General features: G+C 43.8%; 1 protein-coding gene across 5 annotated transcripts in view; it reads left to right on the forward strand.

The window, feature by feature from the left end:
• Window positions 1-19,165, forward strand: part of LOC149523542 (uncharacterized) — a 929,974-nt gene that overhangs the window by 34,897 nt on the left and 875,912 nt on the right. For all 5 annotated transcript variants that reach the window (XR_016350705.1, XR_016350704.1, XM_089782251.1 and 2 more), the window contains one exon: window positions 12,339-12,540. Coding sequence is in view for 3 of the 5 variants with exons in the window: in XM_089782251.1 (XP_089638377.1) it covers window positions 12,339-12,540 (202 nt within the window). In the remaining 2 variants the exon portion in view is untranslated. The remainder of the gene's footprint in view (window positions 1-12,338; window positions 12,541-19,165) is intronic.

Genomic DNA, 19,165 nt, shown 5'->3' on the forward strand with positions numbered 1-19,165 from the left:
AACTTGTTAGGCTCAGCTTCAAATCTGTTGGAAGATGGCAGATTGGAAAGGTTGATTCTAGATGCAATGATGTTGGACTCACACTTAGGACTGATGGAAAAAAATGGATGACCATGAACACAGTAGCACACACGCTGATTGTTCCACAATAGCATTGGGGCAATGGAGGCTCTTCTCTGCCAAGCATGGAGCACATGCTCCCTTTTAGCTAGGAAAACATGTTCCTGCGTTGCTTGGGCAGTGGTTTGTAATTGGATCATCTTGGAGGTTAAAACGTCCTTTGTGAACAGTAGTTTTCCAAAAGGTTCCCTGAGTCTTGAAGTCCACAAGGATCTATCCATCCCTACCACTTTGTGGTCTAGAAAGGACAGCAAATGCTCCCTGAACCTTTGCATGCCTTTAACTCACTATGAAGCAGAATAAAGGTTGGTATCAACTAGAGACTCAGGCATGTCTTGTCAAATGATCCTGATAGTAGGACGTTGGGCTGTCACCGGTCAGTCATGGCAGGTGCTGAAATGCAGATTGATAGACCATTCTGTGTAGTAAACAACAGCTGGCAGACTTCAAGAGTCTCTCACGGCATCACTGGCCAAAAGCCTGAGAGGCGTAAACCTTGGTGTGTTTCTGATTATTTTTTCCCTATTGGCAATGGTTGTACTACAATGTAAATGTGTTTAATTGCAGAATATAAGCGAGAATCTTTTCATCAAGGGTGGTCTGAAGTGACCATACATCTTCTGTCCTGTGGCTCAAGTCCTGCCATGTTCTGCTAGCTATTGAATGGGAGCATTGATGAGTGTGATGAGTTCAAAAGGGTATAATAGTTCATGACACACATTAGCAGAGGAGTGTTCCTTCCATAGGCTCCCTTTTAGCATAAATCCAACTCCTGGGTGCAGGCAGTCATGAAGGCAGATATGATGCTGTGATGTTGCTAGAAATGGGGAACAACCTCCCTGGAGCTCATCCATGGAGGTGCACATCTTTTGTGCATCACCACAGGTGGGCAGGATGGGGCTGTGTTTACCCAGGTACATTGTCCATTCTGCGTGAGAGGTCTGATGCCAGACACAAGGCCTGCTTGTCAAAAATGCTAAGCCCCCAAAGGATCCCATTCTGTTTAAGTGCTGGGGTGGTTGTTTGGGACTTCTGAAAATGAGGCCTGTGGAGTCTGATACAAGAACTGTAAAAGTCCCTTGGTGAAACAGATCATTTCTATCACACTGTCCCCACCATAGTACCCAGTAAGATGATGAGGAAACCTGAACACAGGATCTTCCAAGTTGCCTGGGGAGGCTGAAATGTATAAAGGAAAACACACTAATGTTTTTCCACTCAGATTCACCAGGCCTCTCCGTCCTCAAGGGAATCCTGTAGGAAGCTCTGCCCTCTAGGTCCCCCACTGAGATGCATCACCATAAACCTTTCATCAAAATAATTTTATCTGTGCCATTTGAATGTGAGTGCCCCCTGCTAGTTCATAGCGAATGCTGTTTTGAGAGCTTGCATGCTCCCGCTTTCATGGTTCACGCCACTGTGGAGACTAATTGCATCAACCGGCAAACAAAATGGTCTCTGCTCTGGAGAACACAAGGGAAAACTAAATAAAGAAGAAGGCAAAGCAGGTAGGGGCAAAACGTTTCTTTCAAATGAACAAAGTCAAAACGATGCCTTGAGAAGGATAGCATCACCGCGGATAGTCTAGGACAGTGGTCCCCAACCTTTTGGGGCTGCCGGGTGCCCGGGGGTGGGGCCGTGCACGTGCCGTGTGCCCGGGGCGGCGGCCGTGCATGTGCTGCGCACCCAGGTTAGGGGCCACGCATGCGCCGGGTGCAAGAATGGCTCAGGCTGGCCCTGATCACTAGGTGGACGCACATAAATGACCCGGCGGGTACCATAGAACCCACAGGCACCGTATTGGGGACCACTGGTCTAGGATGACTAGACCTAGTTGATCATTTAATAGCCCAGCCAGGTCCACTGTTACCTCAAGAAACTAGAGAGGACCAGTCTAGAATTAATACTTGTGCCAACCAAAGTAAGGTGAACTTGTGTGTGTGTGTGTGTGTGTGTGTGTGTATACACACTGTGACAGACCCTGGGCAGCTGGCAACTACAGTTTGATGGAGGGCAGACTGAATTAATGGTTTTCTGTTTCCTGAATAAACTGCCTGAGACTGCGGCCAGGCAACCAAGGCAGGCAGGCACCTGAGGCTAATTAAGAGCTTGCCTGAAGTAGCAGGCTAATCAGGCACCTGCAGCCAATTACGGCTTCATGGGCTACTTTAAAAGGTTCCTCCCAGGTGAGGGAGGGGAAAAGCGAAGGACTGAGAGGAGAATGTGTGTTACTGGAGGACTGAGAAAGGAAAGTGTTTGTGCTGAAGCAGGCAAGATTTGCTCAGGTACTAGGGAGAAGGTACTAGGGGAGCATTTGGGGAAGTGGCCCAGGGAAAAAGCTGCTGTATTGGGACTAGAGGAAAAACTCGACGGCTATGTTTACACTTGCGGCTTCTTGCACAAGTATGGCTGTTCTTGCACAAGTATCTGCAGAGCGTCCACACTGCCTGCCTGCTCTTGCGCAAGGAAATGTACAGTACGGCGTGGTAAGAGAGGGCTTCTTGTGCAAGAGCTATGCTCTTTTTTAACAGGTTGTAAGCCCTTTTGCGCAGGAGCTCTTGCACAAGAGGGCAGTGTGGATGCTCGGCAGGGATTTCTTGCGCAAGAAAGCCCTATGGCTAAAATGGCCATCAGAGCTTTCTCGCACAAGAGAGCGTCCACACTGCCATGGGTGCTCTTGTGCAAAAGCACAGCTCGCACATGGCAGTGTGGATGTTTTCTTGCGCAAGACTTCTTGCACAAGAACCTTTGCACAAGATGTTCTTGAACAAGAAGCTGCCAGTGTAGACCTAGCGCATCAGTTGCTGCTACCTAGGGTTCCTGGGCCAGAACTCAGAGTAGTGGGTGAGTCTGGGGTTCCCCCCAACCCAACCCACCCCACTAAAGAGCCTGCTCCTGGAAAGGGAGGCCACTATTATGGAGGAATCTCCTCCCAATCCTTTGAGTTTGCCAATGATAAGAATGACTCAGTAAGCTGTGATCCTGGCCTCTGGAAAAGGTAAGAGGCAGTGTGGAGGGTCACAGTGAGCCTCTGAGAAGTATAAAAACCACCTAGAAGTGCAGGACCCACAGGACATGGCCAGAGCTTTGCTGCATCCTCCACCCACACAAACAAAATATGGAATAATATTCAGGAAACAGAAAACCATTCACTCAACTCACAGTAAGTTTACCCTCCACCAAAACACTTTAGGCTGTTTTCACACATGGATATTTTAGGTCTCATCTCATGGCTTTCTGTGCTCAAAATTCTGACAAACTCTAACTGGCTGAATCAAGCTAAAGGAAGGGAATGAAGACCACACCAGGGAGCAGGGCACTACCAAATGCTGCAATGCTTCAAGCTTATGAATAATGGGAGTCTTTGTTGTTTGAGACCCCTCTGGTCCAAAGGTTGGAAGTTGTCATATAAACAAGCTAGTAATAGAGATGTTCCTGTCATGTTCACTCTAAGCTATAAACAATACAATCAGTGTCTCCAATGTTTGTCAGTGAACATAAAACATTTTAACAAGGGATAATGAAATATTTACAAGCTTTTTAGAAGTGATTAGGAAAATGTGATGCAGAATTTAAAGTGGAAGCTAGTATAAGTAAACTAAGTATATAAAATTAAGTTTTCATTTATGTTAATTCATTTTCAATCCTATCTCTAGACCATCTGCCTTCTGTTTAGCAGTAAGAGATGCCAAGCTACCTGATAAACTTAAATGTTATAGTTGATTTTTTTTTCATTCTCTGGACCAGTTTACACAAGTGTAGGTCCACTGATTTTGGTGGTGTTACCCTTATTTTACTTGGGTACAAGCACTTGATATACTGCGTGTCTTTGGATAGGTGCTTTGGTTTGCCCTGAATGCAGGCTATAGAGCAGAGGTGGACAATAAAATGGTGGTGGTTCACCAGGGTTAGTCCCTGCTGGGCCGCTGCCACTATATTTATCTGCACCTCTGCAGCTCCCATTGGCTGGAACGATGTCCACAGCCAATGGGAGCTGTGATTCCCTGTACTTGTGGAGGCACTGAGGGACTAACTCTGGCAGACTGGGTCTGGCCTCTGTAGGCTGTTGTTTTCCCCACCTCTGCTATAGAGCCTGTGTTGTTCACTGGAAGGTACTACACGGAGCAGTTTTGTATCATGTGGTGGCAAGAGCTGAGATCCATTGCATTTCCTCAGTGTGTGTTCCACCAGACTCAACCCCATGCTGATCTAAGTGAGCTGTCATTATATGGCACTTCCTTCTTGATACTCCCTGTTGAGATATGGAGAGCCATGTGTGGATACAAAATTGTGTATCCGCATCTGCAAAAATGAGCCGCAGATATCCGGTTACCTGCAGCTGTAAAGAGGAGTTCTGCAAATGTGAAGGGTTCTAAATACAACATTTGTATCTATCTCCATAGCCACAAAAATGAGCTGGGGAGATCCGAATCCACCTCCACAAAAGGCAGCCATGGGTGGAATTTTCAAAAGCACCCTGCATTAGCCCAACTCTACTTGCATTGGAATCAGTGGGGATCCTCTCATTGCTTTCAACAGGAGTAACATCAGGCCAAGGCAAAGCTGTTGGAAAACCCCACTCACTGTGTCCCTGATTGCAAGCCTGCCCCTGACTTTCTTTAGGTGAAATTCACACCCATACAGAGGCCCACCATAAGGCCCATGTAACTCTTAAATGCTGATTTGAGGGCTGGGTTGAAAAGAACACGACATCAACACAATTAGCATAAGAAGAGATGCCCACTTAGCATCACTGAACAGTGGGGAGGGAACAGGTCAAACTAGTCCAAACAGGGGAAGCCAGGTAGACTCCAGACCCCAGTCTTCCCTCATCTCTGACCTTCATGGAGTGATGAAAAGCCCCTGCATTTGCAAGATTCTTTCTGCTAGCTGAATTTGGAGCAATGTAGCGCAGTCCTACTTTTCTGTATTCCTGCACAATTACGAACACTGGTAACCATATTTTAGCTTCCCTGGCATTTAATTTAAACATAATTTGTGACCCAGCACTAGCTAAGTTGATTACAATGAGCAAAATGCCACTCTATCTGTTGAATAGCTAACACATGTAAGGAAAGCAGGGGCAAATTGTATGTGCATAGACACACCCAGGGTTTCTTGCCTGTTCCAGCTGGCTGTAATGGAAGCATTCTTTCAGATCCCACTTACACATAGGATGTGTCTACACTGCATCCCTTTTCCATAAAGGGGATGCAAGTTAGACCTATCGCAATGCAAATGAAGCGGGGATTTAAATCCCCCAGCTTCATTAGTATAAAAATGGCTGCCGCTTTTTTCCGGCTCGGAGGTTTGCCAGAAAAAAGCGCCAGTCTAGACGCGGATCTTTCGGAAAATAAAGCCTTTTCTGAAAGATCCCTTATCCCTCTTAAAATAAGATTTAAATCCCCGCTTCATTTGCAATTGCGATAGATCTAATTTGCATCCCTTTTACGGAAAAGGGATGCAGTCTAGACACAGCCATAGACTCAGTGCTGCCCCCCCTTGGCTAAAGTGAATTTCACCCTTGAAACTTCAATAATTCAGCCACTCAGTACTTTCATTTGCTCGTCTGTAAAATGGACATAATAGCACTTTGGTAGCACATAAGCTGTTCTGAGTGTTAGCAGGCATTTGGGAGCTGTTTTGAATAGACCTGGTGAAATTTTTTCAATGGACAATATAGTGCAAAAGGCACCTAAAGACACTACATACCTTTTTGCACAATGGTGGGGATTTGTGTTTTGGGGTTTTGCTTGTTTTTTTCTCTAGCATTATTACTGTGTGTAATAGCTGCCACCTCAGCTAACGAGGAGGACATAGTAGCTGAATTGCTGTGTAAAGTGGAAGAGGGTTTTGCTAACCACTGAGGCAAAAGTTGTGTACAATGCATAAAGAATCCTCTGCGTTGAAAGTCTAGTTCTGACACAGAGAAAATTTTTTAAATCTGAGTCTTTGCTTGAAGAAAAGCAAGGAGAAAGTAGGTCTAAAAGTGAAATGCCCAAGACTGGCACTTGATGAGGCACTGCAAAATAATTTGCATATTCTTAATGTAATAAGTAAATGTAAAACCAGAATAAATCTTGTACAAAGCACCCAAGACCAACTGTGGAGCTGATAAATGAGGTTTCTTATGGTTATATGGAGCAAAAAGGATATCAGAGTAATTTATAGGTGCCAGGCATAGGGATCAACAATAATTACAAATAAATTTACAGCTGACAGGCTACAAGCAAAAGCACTTATTGTTTGCTATGGTGCTCATGAAATGTCACGAGAAGTCTGAATGAGGTGAAAAGGATGGAATGCTCTTGTTTTTAATGATGAGATATGAATCCCAATTACTCCATTCAGAGAAGGTACTGTTCTGAATACACTAGTGATTGCTCTGGATGACTCATTGCAAATATCTGCATAGTGACTGGAGAAAGAGGTTAATAGGCCAGTATGCAAAAAGGAACCAGGGAGAGGTTAACTATTGTTCTTGAAACCTGGACATCTGTGGTAATGAGGTGTGCTTATGTATCTCATTGGACACTTACTGCTCTTGTGGTGGTATTTCAGTGTGCATACTGAAGCCCTCTCTTACAGTCGGTGGATTCCCTGTTGTTCTAGTATTTGAATTACTCCTAGTGTGCAGCTTGATTTGCGTGCAGGCGAGGTGGGGATGGGAGGAAATGGGGAGCGTAATGTTGAAAGGAAAAGGACTGGCCAACAACCAATTTGCAGGAGAGGTGGAATTCTCTCATGGAGTGACTCTTTTCTTTCTACCCATCATGTGTATTGAAACCAGAATTGCTGGTGGCACACTGTAATGCAGAGAGAGAACTGGGCACTAGCGCTTTCCATCACTGTAAATGGAGCTTAATCATTCCCAGTCAGCAGGAGGCAAATTCTGGGTGCAGGGACTTCCAGGTGCAGCAGGACTGGTACAGAGTCTGTGTGAAGGAATGTGGAGAGTGCAGCCTGGGCCGGCTGTAGTGCGCCTGGGATCCTCCTCCTGCCCTGGATGGCATGCCCCAGGGGTGGGGACATGTGATGGGGAGCTAGGGCAGGTGGAGAGTCTGAGGTGCCTCACAGTGGCCTGAGATTTGTGGAAGGCTCTTACTGTGGCCCAGCTCCGGCTTCTGGCCTGGCCAGGGGATGGGACTCCATAGGGAAGAAGAGGACCAGGGGGTAGAGCCACACTTCCAGCTTCAGTTGCCCCCTCCCACTTCTACCCAGATTTCAGTGCCCCTGTATTGGGCCCCCAATTGCACGCATGCTGGTATATTTATGCTGCTTTGGTCCCTAGAGTGTAGGCATGGCCCATACCACTCCTCGCAATACTAGCTTCATGGGCATTACTTTTGTTTGGGATACCAGCAAAAATAACTCCACACTTCTGTAAAGAAAGCTGTTTACATTATATGACCATACATCGTATTCTGTGGGTCCCTTTACAGCAGTGTTTCTCAGAGTGGTCTGCGGACCCTCTCTGAGAGAGCTGCTCCCAGGCCACTCCAGTTTGTTACTCACCAGCTCCACAGCTACGGAGCTTCGTGGCTCCCATTGTCTGTGGTTCACCATTGCAGCGGGAAGCTGCATGACCCGAGCTGCTGCTTCCTGTGGTTGCAGAGCCGGTAAGTAAGTAAACTGGAGTGGCCTGGTAGCAGCTTTCCCAGAGAAGGCCCACGGACCGCTTTGAGAAACACTGCCTTACAGTTAGAGGCTCCTCAGGATGGTCCAACTAGTCCACTCTAGGTCTTGATTAAAAGTAAATTTGGAATGTCAGTCTTGGTACTTTTCAGTTCTTGCTTACTGATTGCCTTAGTACAGTGCCTTTGAATACTTGATGTGAAGATAAAATGGGCTAGGTAATAGCTTTTATTGAACCAATCCCGTTGGTGGGACTGGGAGTGAGAAGCTTTTGAGCTACACAGAGTTCTTCAGAACTTCAACAGAACTTTCTCCAATAAAAGGTATTTCCTCAACCTCCTTCTCTTTCTAATATCCTGGGACTAACAAAGCAATAGCAACACTGCAAACCACAGCAATGTGAAGATTGAATTATACTATACTATACTATACTATACTATACTATACTATACTATACTATACTATACTATACTATACTAAACAATTAGCCTGAGATCAAATGAGCTTTGGCAAAACTTCTGGGGCTGTTCTATTCTTTGTCAATATTCTTGCAATTTTAGTGATGGTTCGAAGTCTAAATAACTTGGAAACCAAGTCACACAGTCTTCAAAACACCTTGCCTCTTAGATTTAGATCTTCACTTTGGTTAACCTATTTGAAGTGGGCGCTAATACTGAGCAAGCTATGCCTATTGCATTATTTGATTGCACTTAGTCTTGTAAATAGAGCAGAAGGTAGGAGCATGGTACTTGGAATCTGGAAATGCTCATTTGGTAGCAAGTGCTTTCTTTCAAAATGTAAGGTCAAATACTGACACTTAAGGAAAAAAGTGTTGGAATTTCGCTAAAAGCACTAGCTATTAAACTATGCAGTTGAGGTTGAAGGTGACTCAGTAAAGTGAGACTGACAGTAACACTTATGCCAAGAGCACAGCTAGCTTGAATAAAAGGAACAAATAAATGTTGCTGTTGCAATGTCTCTTATCCTAGACTGGTCATTTTATCTATCCTCTGCCAGTAGTAATGACTTCATTTATTTAGGCCCTGATCCTGGTATGAAATCTCTGTGTAAGATCACTGCCCCAGTATAAAAGTTAACTCAAGACTGAGTGAACTGAAGTGGTGCTTCGAGACCCTAAGTAAAATCAGGGTGTCATAGTGTTAGATGCTAGAGAAACGTAAGATACGTAACAAGAGACCATATCAGCAAGGAAGATCTGAACGAGTTGTGAAAAGAAATAGAATATAGACAGCTGGTGCAAAAGGAAAAAAAAAAAGGAAATTCCTGGTTTTAAAGAAATTCAAAATTTGTTTAAATTTTTGTGTCAAAACAAAACTTTCTGAAATATTTTATGAAATGGAATATTTGAAGGAAAAAAATCTGCTTTGGGAGAATTGAAACAAAATTTCCAGGAGCTAGATAGGTGGGTAGGTGGCCAGGAAAGCAGCCAGCTTGCCAGTCTGGTTTCTGTCCAAAATTTTGATGGGCCTGATTCTTTGCCCTAGACTATTTTAATGCTGCTGAATTGGCATTTTCCAATGGAAAATTGTTGTCAGAAAACCTTTTGACCAGCTCAAATAACAATCAAAGTGAGCAATGGAAGAGTCTGAAAACAGTGTGTGTGTTCAAAATTATTTCTCTCTTGGGCTACGTCTACACTGGCATGATTTTCCGGAAATGCTTAAAACGGAACAGTTTTCCATTATAAGTATTTCCGGAAAAAGCGCGTCTACATTGGCAGGATGCTTTTCCGGAAAAGCACTTTTTCTGGAAAAGCATCCGTGCCAATGTAGACGCTCTTTTCCGCAAAAAAGCCCCGATTGTCATTTTCGCAATCGGGGCTTTTTTTGCGGAAAAGAAATCTGTGCTGTCTACACTGGCCCTTTTCCGGAACAGTTTTCCGGAAAAGGACTTTTGCCCGAATGGGAGCAGCATAGTTTTTCTGGAAAAGCACTGATGATTTTATAGTAGATCGTCAGTGCTTTTCCGGAAATTCAAGGGGCCAGTGTAGACAGCTGGCAAGTTATTCCGGAAAAGCGGCTGATTTTCTGGAATAAGTGGCCAGTGTAGACACAGCCTTAGTGTATTGGGTGAGGTTCGGCTTTGAGGGATTAAGTTATGCAGAAAATTGAAGGAAGAGAGCAAGGACATGGAGGCAGCGGGTAAGCGTGGTAAGGGAAGGCAGGAGGTGCATTGCTAAGGCACAAGGAGCCTGTATTTAATGATGAAAATACCTTTATTTGAAAGCTGCATAACCCCACTGTGAGAACCTGCTACAACAGAACCCTACCTTTCAAAATGATCTGAGCTCTGTGGCCAATAGTGGCAGAACAATTACAGCTGCAGGAGGAGAGTGTGAAGAGCCGGTGGAATGAGGCTGGAGGAGGAGCGGTTGGGAGGCATTGAGGCAAGCAGGAGAAGAATACTAATTTTTCCAACTCGGATGGGTAGACAGCATTTGGACACTGATGTCATCCCTGTCCAAAGAACCTTGCTTGCAGTGGCTGAATTTCTGAATGGTCTATCCCAGCCGTTTCTTTTTCCCTGACCTCAAGTGGCTGTGGCCTGGTGTCTCCAGAATAGAAGTGTCCTTTATGTATTCTGTGTTAGAGGGTTGCTGAGAAAAGGGGAAGGAGGAATAATCCCGGTTGGTTGCCAGCTCCTGCCTTACTTGCTGTAAATGCTTGTCTGTGCTTCTGCTGACAGAATTCTTATCCCTGCAGGTTATTTTTTTTTCTGTCTAATTAGTCCGGATGGGTGCACTGTACAAATGGTTAGGGAATGCAGTGAAGGTAGCGTAGTGTATGTTGGGAGATACAGTAAGTGTGTGTGTGTGTGTGTGTGTGTGTGTGTGTGTGTGTGTGTGCGCGCGCGCGCTCATTCTGGAAGTTGAGCAATTTTTTAAAAACCGTTCATCCTGTTTGGCCTATCTCCATGTCTAATTATTGTACCAACCTACACAGCTGAAGCAGTCAGGTGTTACCATATTTCACAGAGGGGAAACTACGTCCATTTATTTTGGGTGCCTCCATTTTTGCATGCTCAGCAGTTTGACAACTTGGGTCTGATGTTCAAAGGTGCTAAGTATCTGCAGTGCCAGTATGGGTGTGAGTTCTCCTTACCTTTGAAGTAAGACCTGAAGGGTCTCAAGTTACAGATATGGATATTAACTGGGTATCTAAATATGAACTTAGGAACTTAACTTAGGCCCTCACTTGTAAAAATCATGGCCTTTACTCTTAATATTCTGTGCAGAACATCTCCAGATGTTTGTGGATAGCTCCAGAGGGGCTTAATTCTTTTCTGCAGGCTATAAACAACTTTCACTCAGGCTACGTCTAGACTGCAGCCTTCTTGCGCAAGAAGCTTTTATCGGAAGAAATTTGCTGCAAAAACTTCTTGCACAGGAGCGCGTCCACACTGCAAAAGTGCATCGAAAAAAGCGATGCGCTTTTGCGAAAGAGAGCATCCAGATGCTTGGACACTCTCACGCAAGTAAGCTCTGATTGCTATGTACAGACTGGCCACCAGGCCACCGCTGCTTTTCCTTTTTCCTCTTTTCGCGCAAAAACTCCCTCTTCCCCATCCACACACACCTTTTTGTGGAAGAGCTATTTTGCAAAAAGGCGTTCTTCCTCGTAGAATGAGGAATACCTACGCCGGAAAAAAACCTCTGTTCTTTCAATTTTTTTGCGCAAAAAAGCACTTGAGGTATGGACGCTCTGCGAATTTTTAGGAAAAATGGCTGTTTTTCCGAAAAAACTCTGTAGTGTAGACATAGGTTGAGTCTATGGGAACTAGCACAGGGAGAACAGAGGTCTTTTTATTACTCAGGATTGTTGCCTCTGCTACTTTGACTGTCAGATGACCAAGGAGGAGGCAAATGTTATGGCTTTTGCAAGTTAGTGGGGAAGGGACAGAACAGTTACGAACAAGGCAATGCTCAAATATGGGATACGAACTTCTGAAATTCACAGCAAATTTGCAAAGTAAAGGCTGAGGCTGGAGGAAGAAACCTGCAGGGAGGTGGCCTGAAATTAATGTTGCATGGCATTAAACCCTCCACAGTTATTTTTTCACAGTTAATCATGTTCCGTGTCAATATGAGTGTATTAGAACAGTGCATTCCTCTGAGACTGTGGAGAAGTTGGGCCTACAGAGAGGTGCAAGAGATGACCCCGCAGTGTGCTGTATTTTAAGGAAAGTTAATTTCCTTGGAGCAGGACAAACATAAATACAAGGATTTGGGCAAAGTGAGCAGCAGGAGAAATGTGCATGCAACCAGGTTATTGCTGTCTGAGGGAGACAGAGGAATGGAGAGAGAAGCTTGTGTGCAGTGTGTTGTTGAAATTGCAGTGATGAGGGAACAGTGTTGGCCAGCCCCCAGCAGAGGGCGGTAGAGAAATAGAAGTGGTGTGTGTAAATCCTGTAAAGGCTTTTGAAACCCTAGTTAAATGTTGAAAAGAAGAGCGAGAGCGCATCACAGAGCTCTCAGAAGCCACAGCTCCTCCAGAGAGGCAGTTTCAGCAGGCCACATAAAAAAGTGCTCAGCATTTTAAAACAATGTCTAATCTGTCTGGCAGCCCAGAGGATGTGGTGAAGCAGCGAGGCAGAGATGGCAAGATGAGAAGGGAGGACCTGGAGGATTCCCAACCCGAGGGGAAGAGGCTGAAGCTGGGGAATGAAGGAAGAAACAGTGGGAAGGAAGGAGCAGCAGCAGAAGAAATCATGCCATGTTTGGGCAGAGAAGAGCCTGCCACCCAAGCAGGTGGTGAAGGCAAAACTGTAAGTGAGGATGTTTTCCTGGCTCTGACTTGGAAAGGGGAAGGGGGTTGAGGGCTGTGAGGATGGCTTAATCAACTTCAGGGTGACAGAAGATTTCAACTGGTATCAAGTAGTGTAGGTGGAACTTGTCCCATCTCTCTGAGAGCGGAAGATAGTAACTGTTTTATCTCCTGGTTAGATTCCTTTAGGTGCTGGAATTTGTACCCTCGCCTGGATGCAGCATGTTTTGACACATGATTTTTGGGAAGGATATTCTCTGATAACACCTGCTGTCATCTTCCTACTACCCCGTAGGGATGGCAAAAGGAGGGGTTTAGGATGGGCATCTCAAGTTATGAGTCTATGCATTTAAGTTACCTGTAGTCATTTTGGGGAATGTTGTGTTACAGCGCAGCATGGGGAAGAACTCCAAGGGACATAGGACAGTTTAAATGACAGCAACACATTGAAAAATCATCACAGTGAAAAAATGCATCTGTTGAGGCTTTGCAAAAAAAAAACCCACCCCAAGCTCCCCAAAAACCCAGCCCCCGTCTTGTTAGATCTGCCCGGTTGTCAGATCTTTATATGACTCTAAGTTTTTTCAGTTTTGTCTGACTGTCTGCTTACTTCAGGTGCTGTGGTTGACAGCAAGTGTTTGAGACATTGCAGAAAGTGTATATATTAAAAAGAGAAGGCAGATGGATTTCCACCCAGCTTAGAGATTTCCTCCTGTGATGGTCAGGCAAAGGTTTTTTGGAGAGAGGGTTGCATGAGTTGTACATGTTTCCCCTGTGAAGATTTTTCCTATTTGAGTCACTGTCGCAATTGGGAACCCAAGGCTGCTAGAGTTGACTTGATGGAAGTTTGTTGTGTTGTTTTCATTTTGAAGTGATCTCTCTTTACTAGCATGTTCCTTTCTGGCATTGCCTTCCTGAATTAAGATGCTCTTCCCTGTCAGATAAGGAATCAATTGACTGCTCCACACTTCAGTGGGATTTACAATCTCGCTAATTTGGAAGGCAGAGCAGTTGGCCTGATTCATCTGGGAGGAAGGCTTATTTCTCTAAATGCAAGAGTTTGTCTGACTTGACAGATACAACTGGCTTGGAAAATCTAGCTGCATGCACGCGAGAGTCTCCTTGTTTTATCAGCTGCACCTTGGACACAACAGGGGATAAGATTGGATACTGTAATTATAGTGCATCATAAACGCATTGCATGCTTAATGTTGTGTTGCCAAACTGTGTATTTCTGTAATCGCTAACTGAAGATGTGTAACATACTGAGGTCAGCAAATTATCCAAACCAGGCAAAATCTGTGATATTCTTGGGAAAAAAAAATCCATAGAAGGTTTATTATGAGCACATTGTAATAGGATATTAGCCGAACACTCACGAAGAGAGTAGAGTATTTGATACTTCTGATATGCATTTCTTGCTAATAATATCTGTTTGCTTAGAAAATTAACACAGACAAAAAGTTTTCTTTAAAGATCCTCCCTTTCCCTTTTTATAGCTGAACACAAACAACCAAAACAAAACGTGCAGCGTATTTTTTCCTTGAGTTTGAGTATCTTCTTTAAATTATCAGAAAAGAGAAGAGGAGCTCCTACAGGTCAAATTAATTTCATTTTGGTAATGAGCTTACTCAAATAAACAGTCTTATTGACCCTTTAAGCAACAGATGAAATGTGTGTTGGCTTTTAAACTGAAGATGAATGAAACTTTTTCTTCGTATTTAGGGATCTCTAAATTCTAATCTTACACAGAGTTCTCTCATTTGTGCCTGTTTTCTTCCTGTGTAATGTAGGATCTAAGGTTTCTGTGCTCAATATTCCGATGCCTAACTGATTTAGGAGCCTAAAAGCCATTGACTTAAAATAGGATTGCAGTTTGTCTGAATCCCACTTGAAAATATTGAGGCTCCTTAATCAGTTAGGTATTGCAATGCTGAGTGCAGCAATACCTAAATACTTAAATGAAAAAGAGTCGGGCCGTAATACCCAGCACCATGCTTACAATTCCACTGGGTAAAATTTTCAAAAGGTGAGCTGTGCAATGTTGTAGCCACCATCCTGCTGGACATTAAACAAGGGTGGATGAGGTTATATCTTATATTGAAACAAAAAACAGGACTATGTAGCACTTTAAAGACTAACAAGGTGGTTTATTAGGTGATGAGCTTTCGTGGGCCAGACCCACTTCCTCAGATCAAATAGTGGAAGAAAATTGATTTGATCTGAGGAAGTGGGTCTGGCCCACGAAAGCTCATCACCTAATAAACCACCTTGTTAGTCTTTAGAGTGCTACATAGTCCTGTTTTTTGTTTCAGCTACACCGGACTAACACGGCTACATTTCTATCACTATATCTTATATTGGATTGACTTCTGAGGCCAGGCCTACACTAAAAGGAAATGTCAAATCAAGATACACAACTCCAGCTATGTAGATACATAGCTGGAATTTGAGTTTCCCCACCGTCCCCACAGCACAAGACCGATGGGAGCAAATGCTTCCATCGGCTTCCCTTTCTCCTCGTAGGAGCATGGTGCCCTCTGAGTTTGATTTAGCAAGTCTTAACTAGACTCACTAAATCAAACTCCAGAAGATAGCAGCAATGTCGATCGTCCATTGAGCGAAGACCTGGCTTGAGAGCCTTTAACATGCCTAATTCACTGTTAAAAGTATATCTTAGTCTATGTCTACACCACACGTAAATAACATAGCTGGAGTCAACATATCCTTAGGCCTAGGTTAGTGCTGTCTCCACAGCGGGAGGGCGATGGAAGAAATGCTAAATCAATCCCAGAAGATTGATCACTAGAGTGTTGATCCACTGGTAAGTGGAGACATAGCCTTGATCTTCAAAGTCTCTTAGGGCTTGATCTATAAAGGTATTGAAGTGCTTGGCTCCCACAAATCTTGTCTCTAAACACTTTTGAAAATGTAACCTGTTGTATCAAAATAAACACTAAGCTTGCTCACAAGTCTTGCCAGGATTCGGCCCATACCTAGGAAGAAATCTTGACTCCTGTTTTTGGCTTTGATATTCTGATAAACTTCCCATAGCCTCCTGGAAAAATGTTGTGGAGATGAATAGCTTTCTAATGGGTTTTGTATGAATTTTCAAGAATGTAATTGAACCCGAGTGCTCCAGCGCTGTATTCCGCCTGACTTTTCCAAAGGGGGTATGTTAAAAACACTAAAGAAACAAATTAGTTCATTTTGTTGGTAAGCAGGTTGTACTTTTGCTAGAAGCAAATTGCTCTTATGCAGCAGGGAACATGTTAAACTCTGTTACCAACAAAATCTCCTTTTATTTTTATATTTTAACTTGTCCAGCAATTACTGGACGTGACTGTGATGTTCTTAGTTGTTTGTCATTTTTGCAGAAAACAAGCCATGGGAAAAGACTGACTCCAATCCCCTTAGGAAGTATTGGAATGACTTCAGTTCAGTGTTTAGAAGAAGCTTTAATAGGCTTAGCAGTATGGGTAATCAATGCCTGCACTGGAAGAACATTCCTTAATAGTCCATAATGACTTCTATTTTAAAGAAGTACATTAAAAAAATTATAGTCTTTCACTCTTCATTGGACTGGTAGTAAAAAATCAGCACAATCAGAGTGCGATTTCTTGATATTTATTTCATTATTGTTTGCCTGACTTAGCAGCCATTCTTTGGATTTAGAAGAAAAGACTTCTCGGGTCATCAAATCTAGCTCATTGTTCCACTTGGTATGAAATCCTGTATTATGGGGGACTGCGGAGACCATCTGTATTTCATGCTTGTGAAAGGATGAATAATGCTGGAGGGTATTTATTTGGCATTGTCCGTTGAACCACCGCTATTTAGAACTATGAGTTGGTTGCAGAAGGGCAGTTTTGCTATTAGCTCTGTTGGATATAGTTGTTTTGTATTTGCCGTTAAGATCAAGCCTACATTTTGCAGAGAGTACCACTCTGTGATATCTGGAGTGGTTCTTTCCCCTCTTTTGTTGGGAACAGGCATTATTTTGTGGTGGTTCAGCCAATTTTGGCTTGTTAGCAGGATCCAATAGACCTCCTTATTCTTTTTTCTTCCGGCATTTATTTACTTGTAATTTCTGCATAATGAACAAATTGAATAATCTCAATGAATTGTGACAAAAGCCTTTAAAGAGGCTTAATAGCATTGTACAAATCTGTTCAAAGGCACTGGAATGAGTTCATCTCTACTGTAATAGCATTGCCTTCAGTGGAATGGCATTAAGTGTAACGTTCTGAAGTTATTTTGATGACACGCTTAGGCCTGTTTTCTTGCAGGTTTGTCTCTACCTTGTCATTGTTGAATGGTTGCACACAGAGTCGGGCAAGCCATAGCCAGCAAACAATCTATCAAATGAATGTAGCGGCCCTTTGTTCTGTTAGGGCAAAATTAATCATTGTGCAAAAAGTGACTGAGCAGCCCAAGGACCAGTGTGGGACTTAGGAGCCACACAAGGCCTTCTGGATTTCTCTCTTATTGTGTTAGTTACAAAGAGATCTATTTTGTATGAACTGCTTTATAATTTGAAATTTTCCATCTTTAATTAGTGATTAACTATTCAGCAAGATTGTGTAAACAGTGCACTCTATACACCTAAATTGCATGGTAGTGTTTCTGCTCCTTGGCTAAACAGCTTGCCAACTTCAGCTGGCCAAGTGAATACTTCTGGTAGGAATATGCAAATGCATATCCACACAAGTATTTACAACACTTCTCCTTGCAAACCAAAAAATTACTCATCCAGTTGTTGGCAGAAGTGGATGAAGGGAGGTAGTAATAAGTCAAAACAAATTCATGAGGTTTAGTACAAGTACTTTTTTTGTAGTGATCATGCAGCTACAGCTATCCCTAAAATACTTTCTGATCTACAGAGTAACAAATCTAGAAGGTTGGTAATACAAAAGAAAGTTCCCAAGTGCTGGAATTTCCACAACGTCGGGCACTTACCAGGTAGCTCTTTTTTATCTTCCTATCCACCCTGAAGAGGTCAATGATGCGGCATGCAGATGGAGGAGGAGGATTGGTGCACATGTTAGGGTAGAGCCGCCTCACCCAGAAAGAATCCTTAGCTTTTCCTTCCGTTGTTTACACTTTTGCCGATGCCAACATTTCCAGATCCTGCCTGGATGTGCCAAAAACACCAGCCACAAGAGACTTTTCTAGTCTGAGGAGGAATCTCAGGGAAGTGTGTTCCTCAGCATTTTCAGCCCATTTTTGTCCGAGATTCAGATAGTTTGAAAAAACTTGATCAAGCACCCAAACTACAAAGTGCTTAGTTGAACTGAAGTGTTTGAAGATTTCACATGGATAAGTTTCTGCCATCCTCTCCCTAAAGCATTTCTCCCTATTAAACATCTATTTCAAAACTGTGAGAGCATAAAACAGCAAGCACGCTCTTCATATCTTTCCTACGCCACTCGGGTCATGCACCTGCAATCTTAATTTCAACCCTCCACCCTAAAAATACGTGGCCAAAGTTATTTTAAACTTTCAAAAAATGCGAAGCTAAGAGTAAGGTGACTAACAGAGCTCTGTGCTAGGAACTACTAAGGGTGGATCCTCAGCTGACATCAATGGAGCCCTGATAATTAACATGAGCTGTGGATCTGCCAAGGAGATCTCTTCCTAACAAACTCGTATTTGATTATTGCAGTTGCTAAGGAGGGAACCACGGCCTGGTGCCTTTAGGAGCTGTGTTGCTGGGGATGTCACAGCCTTATCCCTGTCCCCGGACATAAGCATCTTGATGCCATCTCTAATTACATGATCACATGCTGATTTAGCACTGTGTTACTTAACAGATACTACGTAAATTCACAGAGCTGCTAAATTTTCTTGCTGCATTTTTTGTCAATAAATGCCTTTTAGATTTGGTAGATGTTGGGGGGGGGAGGGGGAATGTGAAAACTTTTTTCATTCTTCTCGGATCCCCCACACAACTGTGCCTACTTGTTCCCAAACCATAATAAACGTCACTCTGCCTATATCACTCCAAAACTTTTCAGTGGGTTCACAAACTCTTTTATTCTAAATGGGGGGTGGGGCTTGTGATGAATGCACCCTGATTGCTGTGTTAATCAAAGTCTGTGTTCACACAAGGGATGTTACAGTATAGTTGATTAACCAATAAGCAAAAGCTTATCAGTTAATGCTATAGATCACATGCATCCTGGCTCAGTCCTGGCTTGTGCTGGGTCTGGGACCTATCCCTGTTGCAGCTCTGCATTTAAAGTGCATTAGGAGCAGGTGGGCAGGCAGCCTGGCTTTGTTCTGGCTTGTGCCGGGTCCAGGAACTCAGACCATCCCCCTGGACAGGGGTTGCTGCTACCCCGCACTGCTGCCTCCGTATCAGAGGCAGCAGCGCAGGGCGACAGGCAGCTGGTCCACGAGGGGAGCTGGTTTTTAAACTGGCTCCCCTTATAAACTAGCTCCTGCCTGGCACCCCACGCTGCTGCCTCTGATACAGAGGCAGCAGCACGTAGTGACGGGGGCTCCTTGGGAGTGGGGCTGGAGTGCACTGGCTGCTGGCCCTCCTCCTGGGGACTATAGAATAGTCGGGTACCGATAAGAATTAATGAGGTTAATCGACTATTCAATTAACCGATATTTAACAT

This window comes from Pelodiscus sinensis, chromosome 15 (genome assembly GCF_052426305.1).
Source record: "Pelodiscus sinensis isolate ZL-2025 chromosome 15, ASM5242630v1, whole genome shotgun sequence".
Lineage (NCBI taxonomy): Eukaryota > Metazoa > Chordata > Testudines > Trionychidae > Pelodiscus > Pelodiscus sinensis.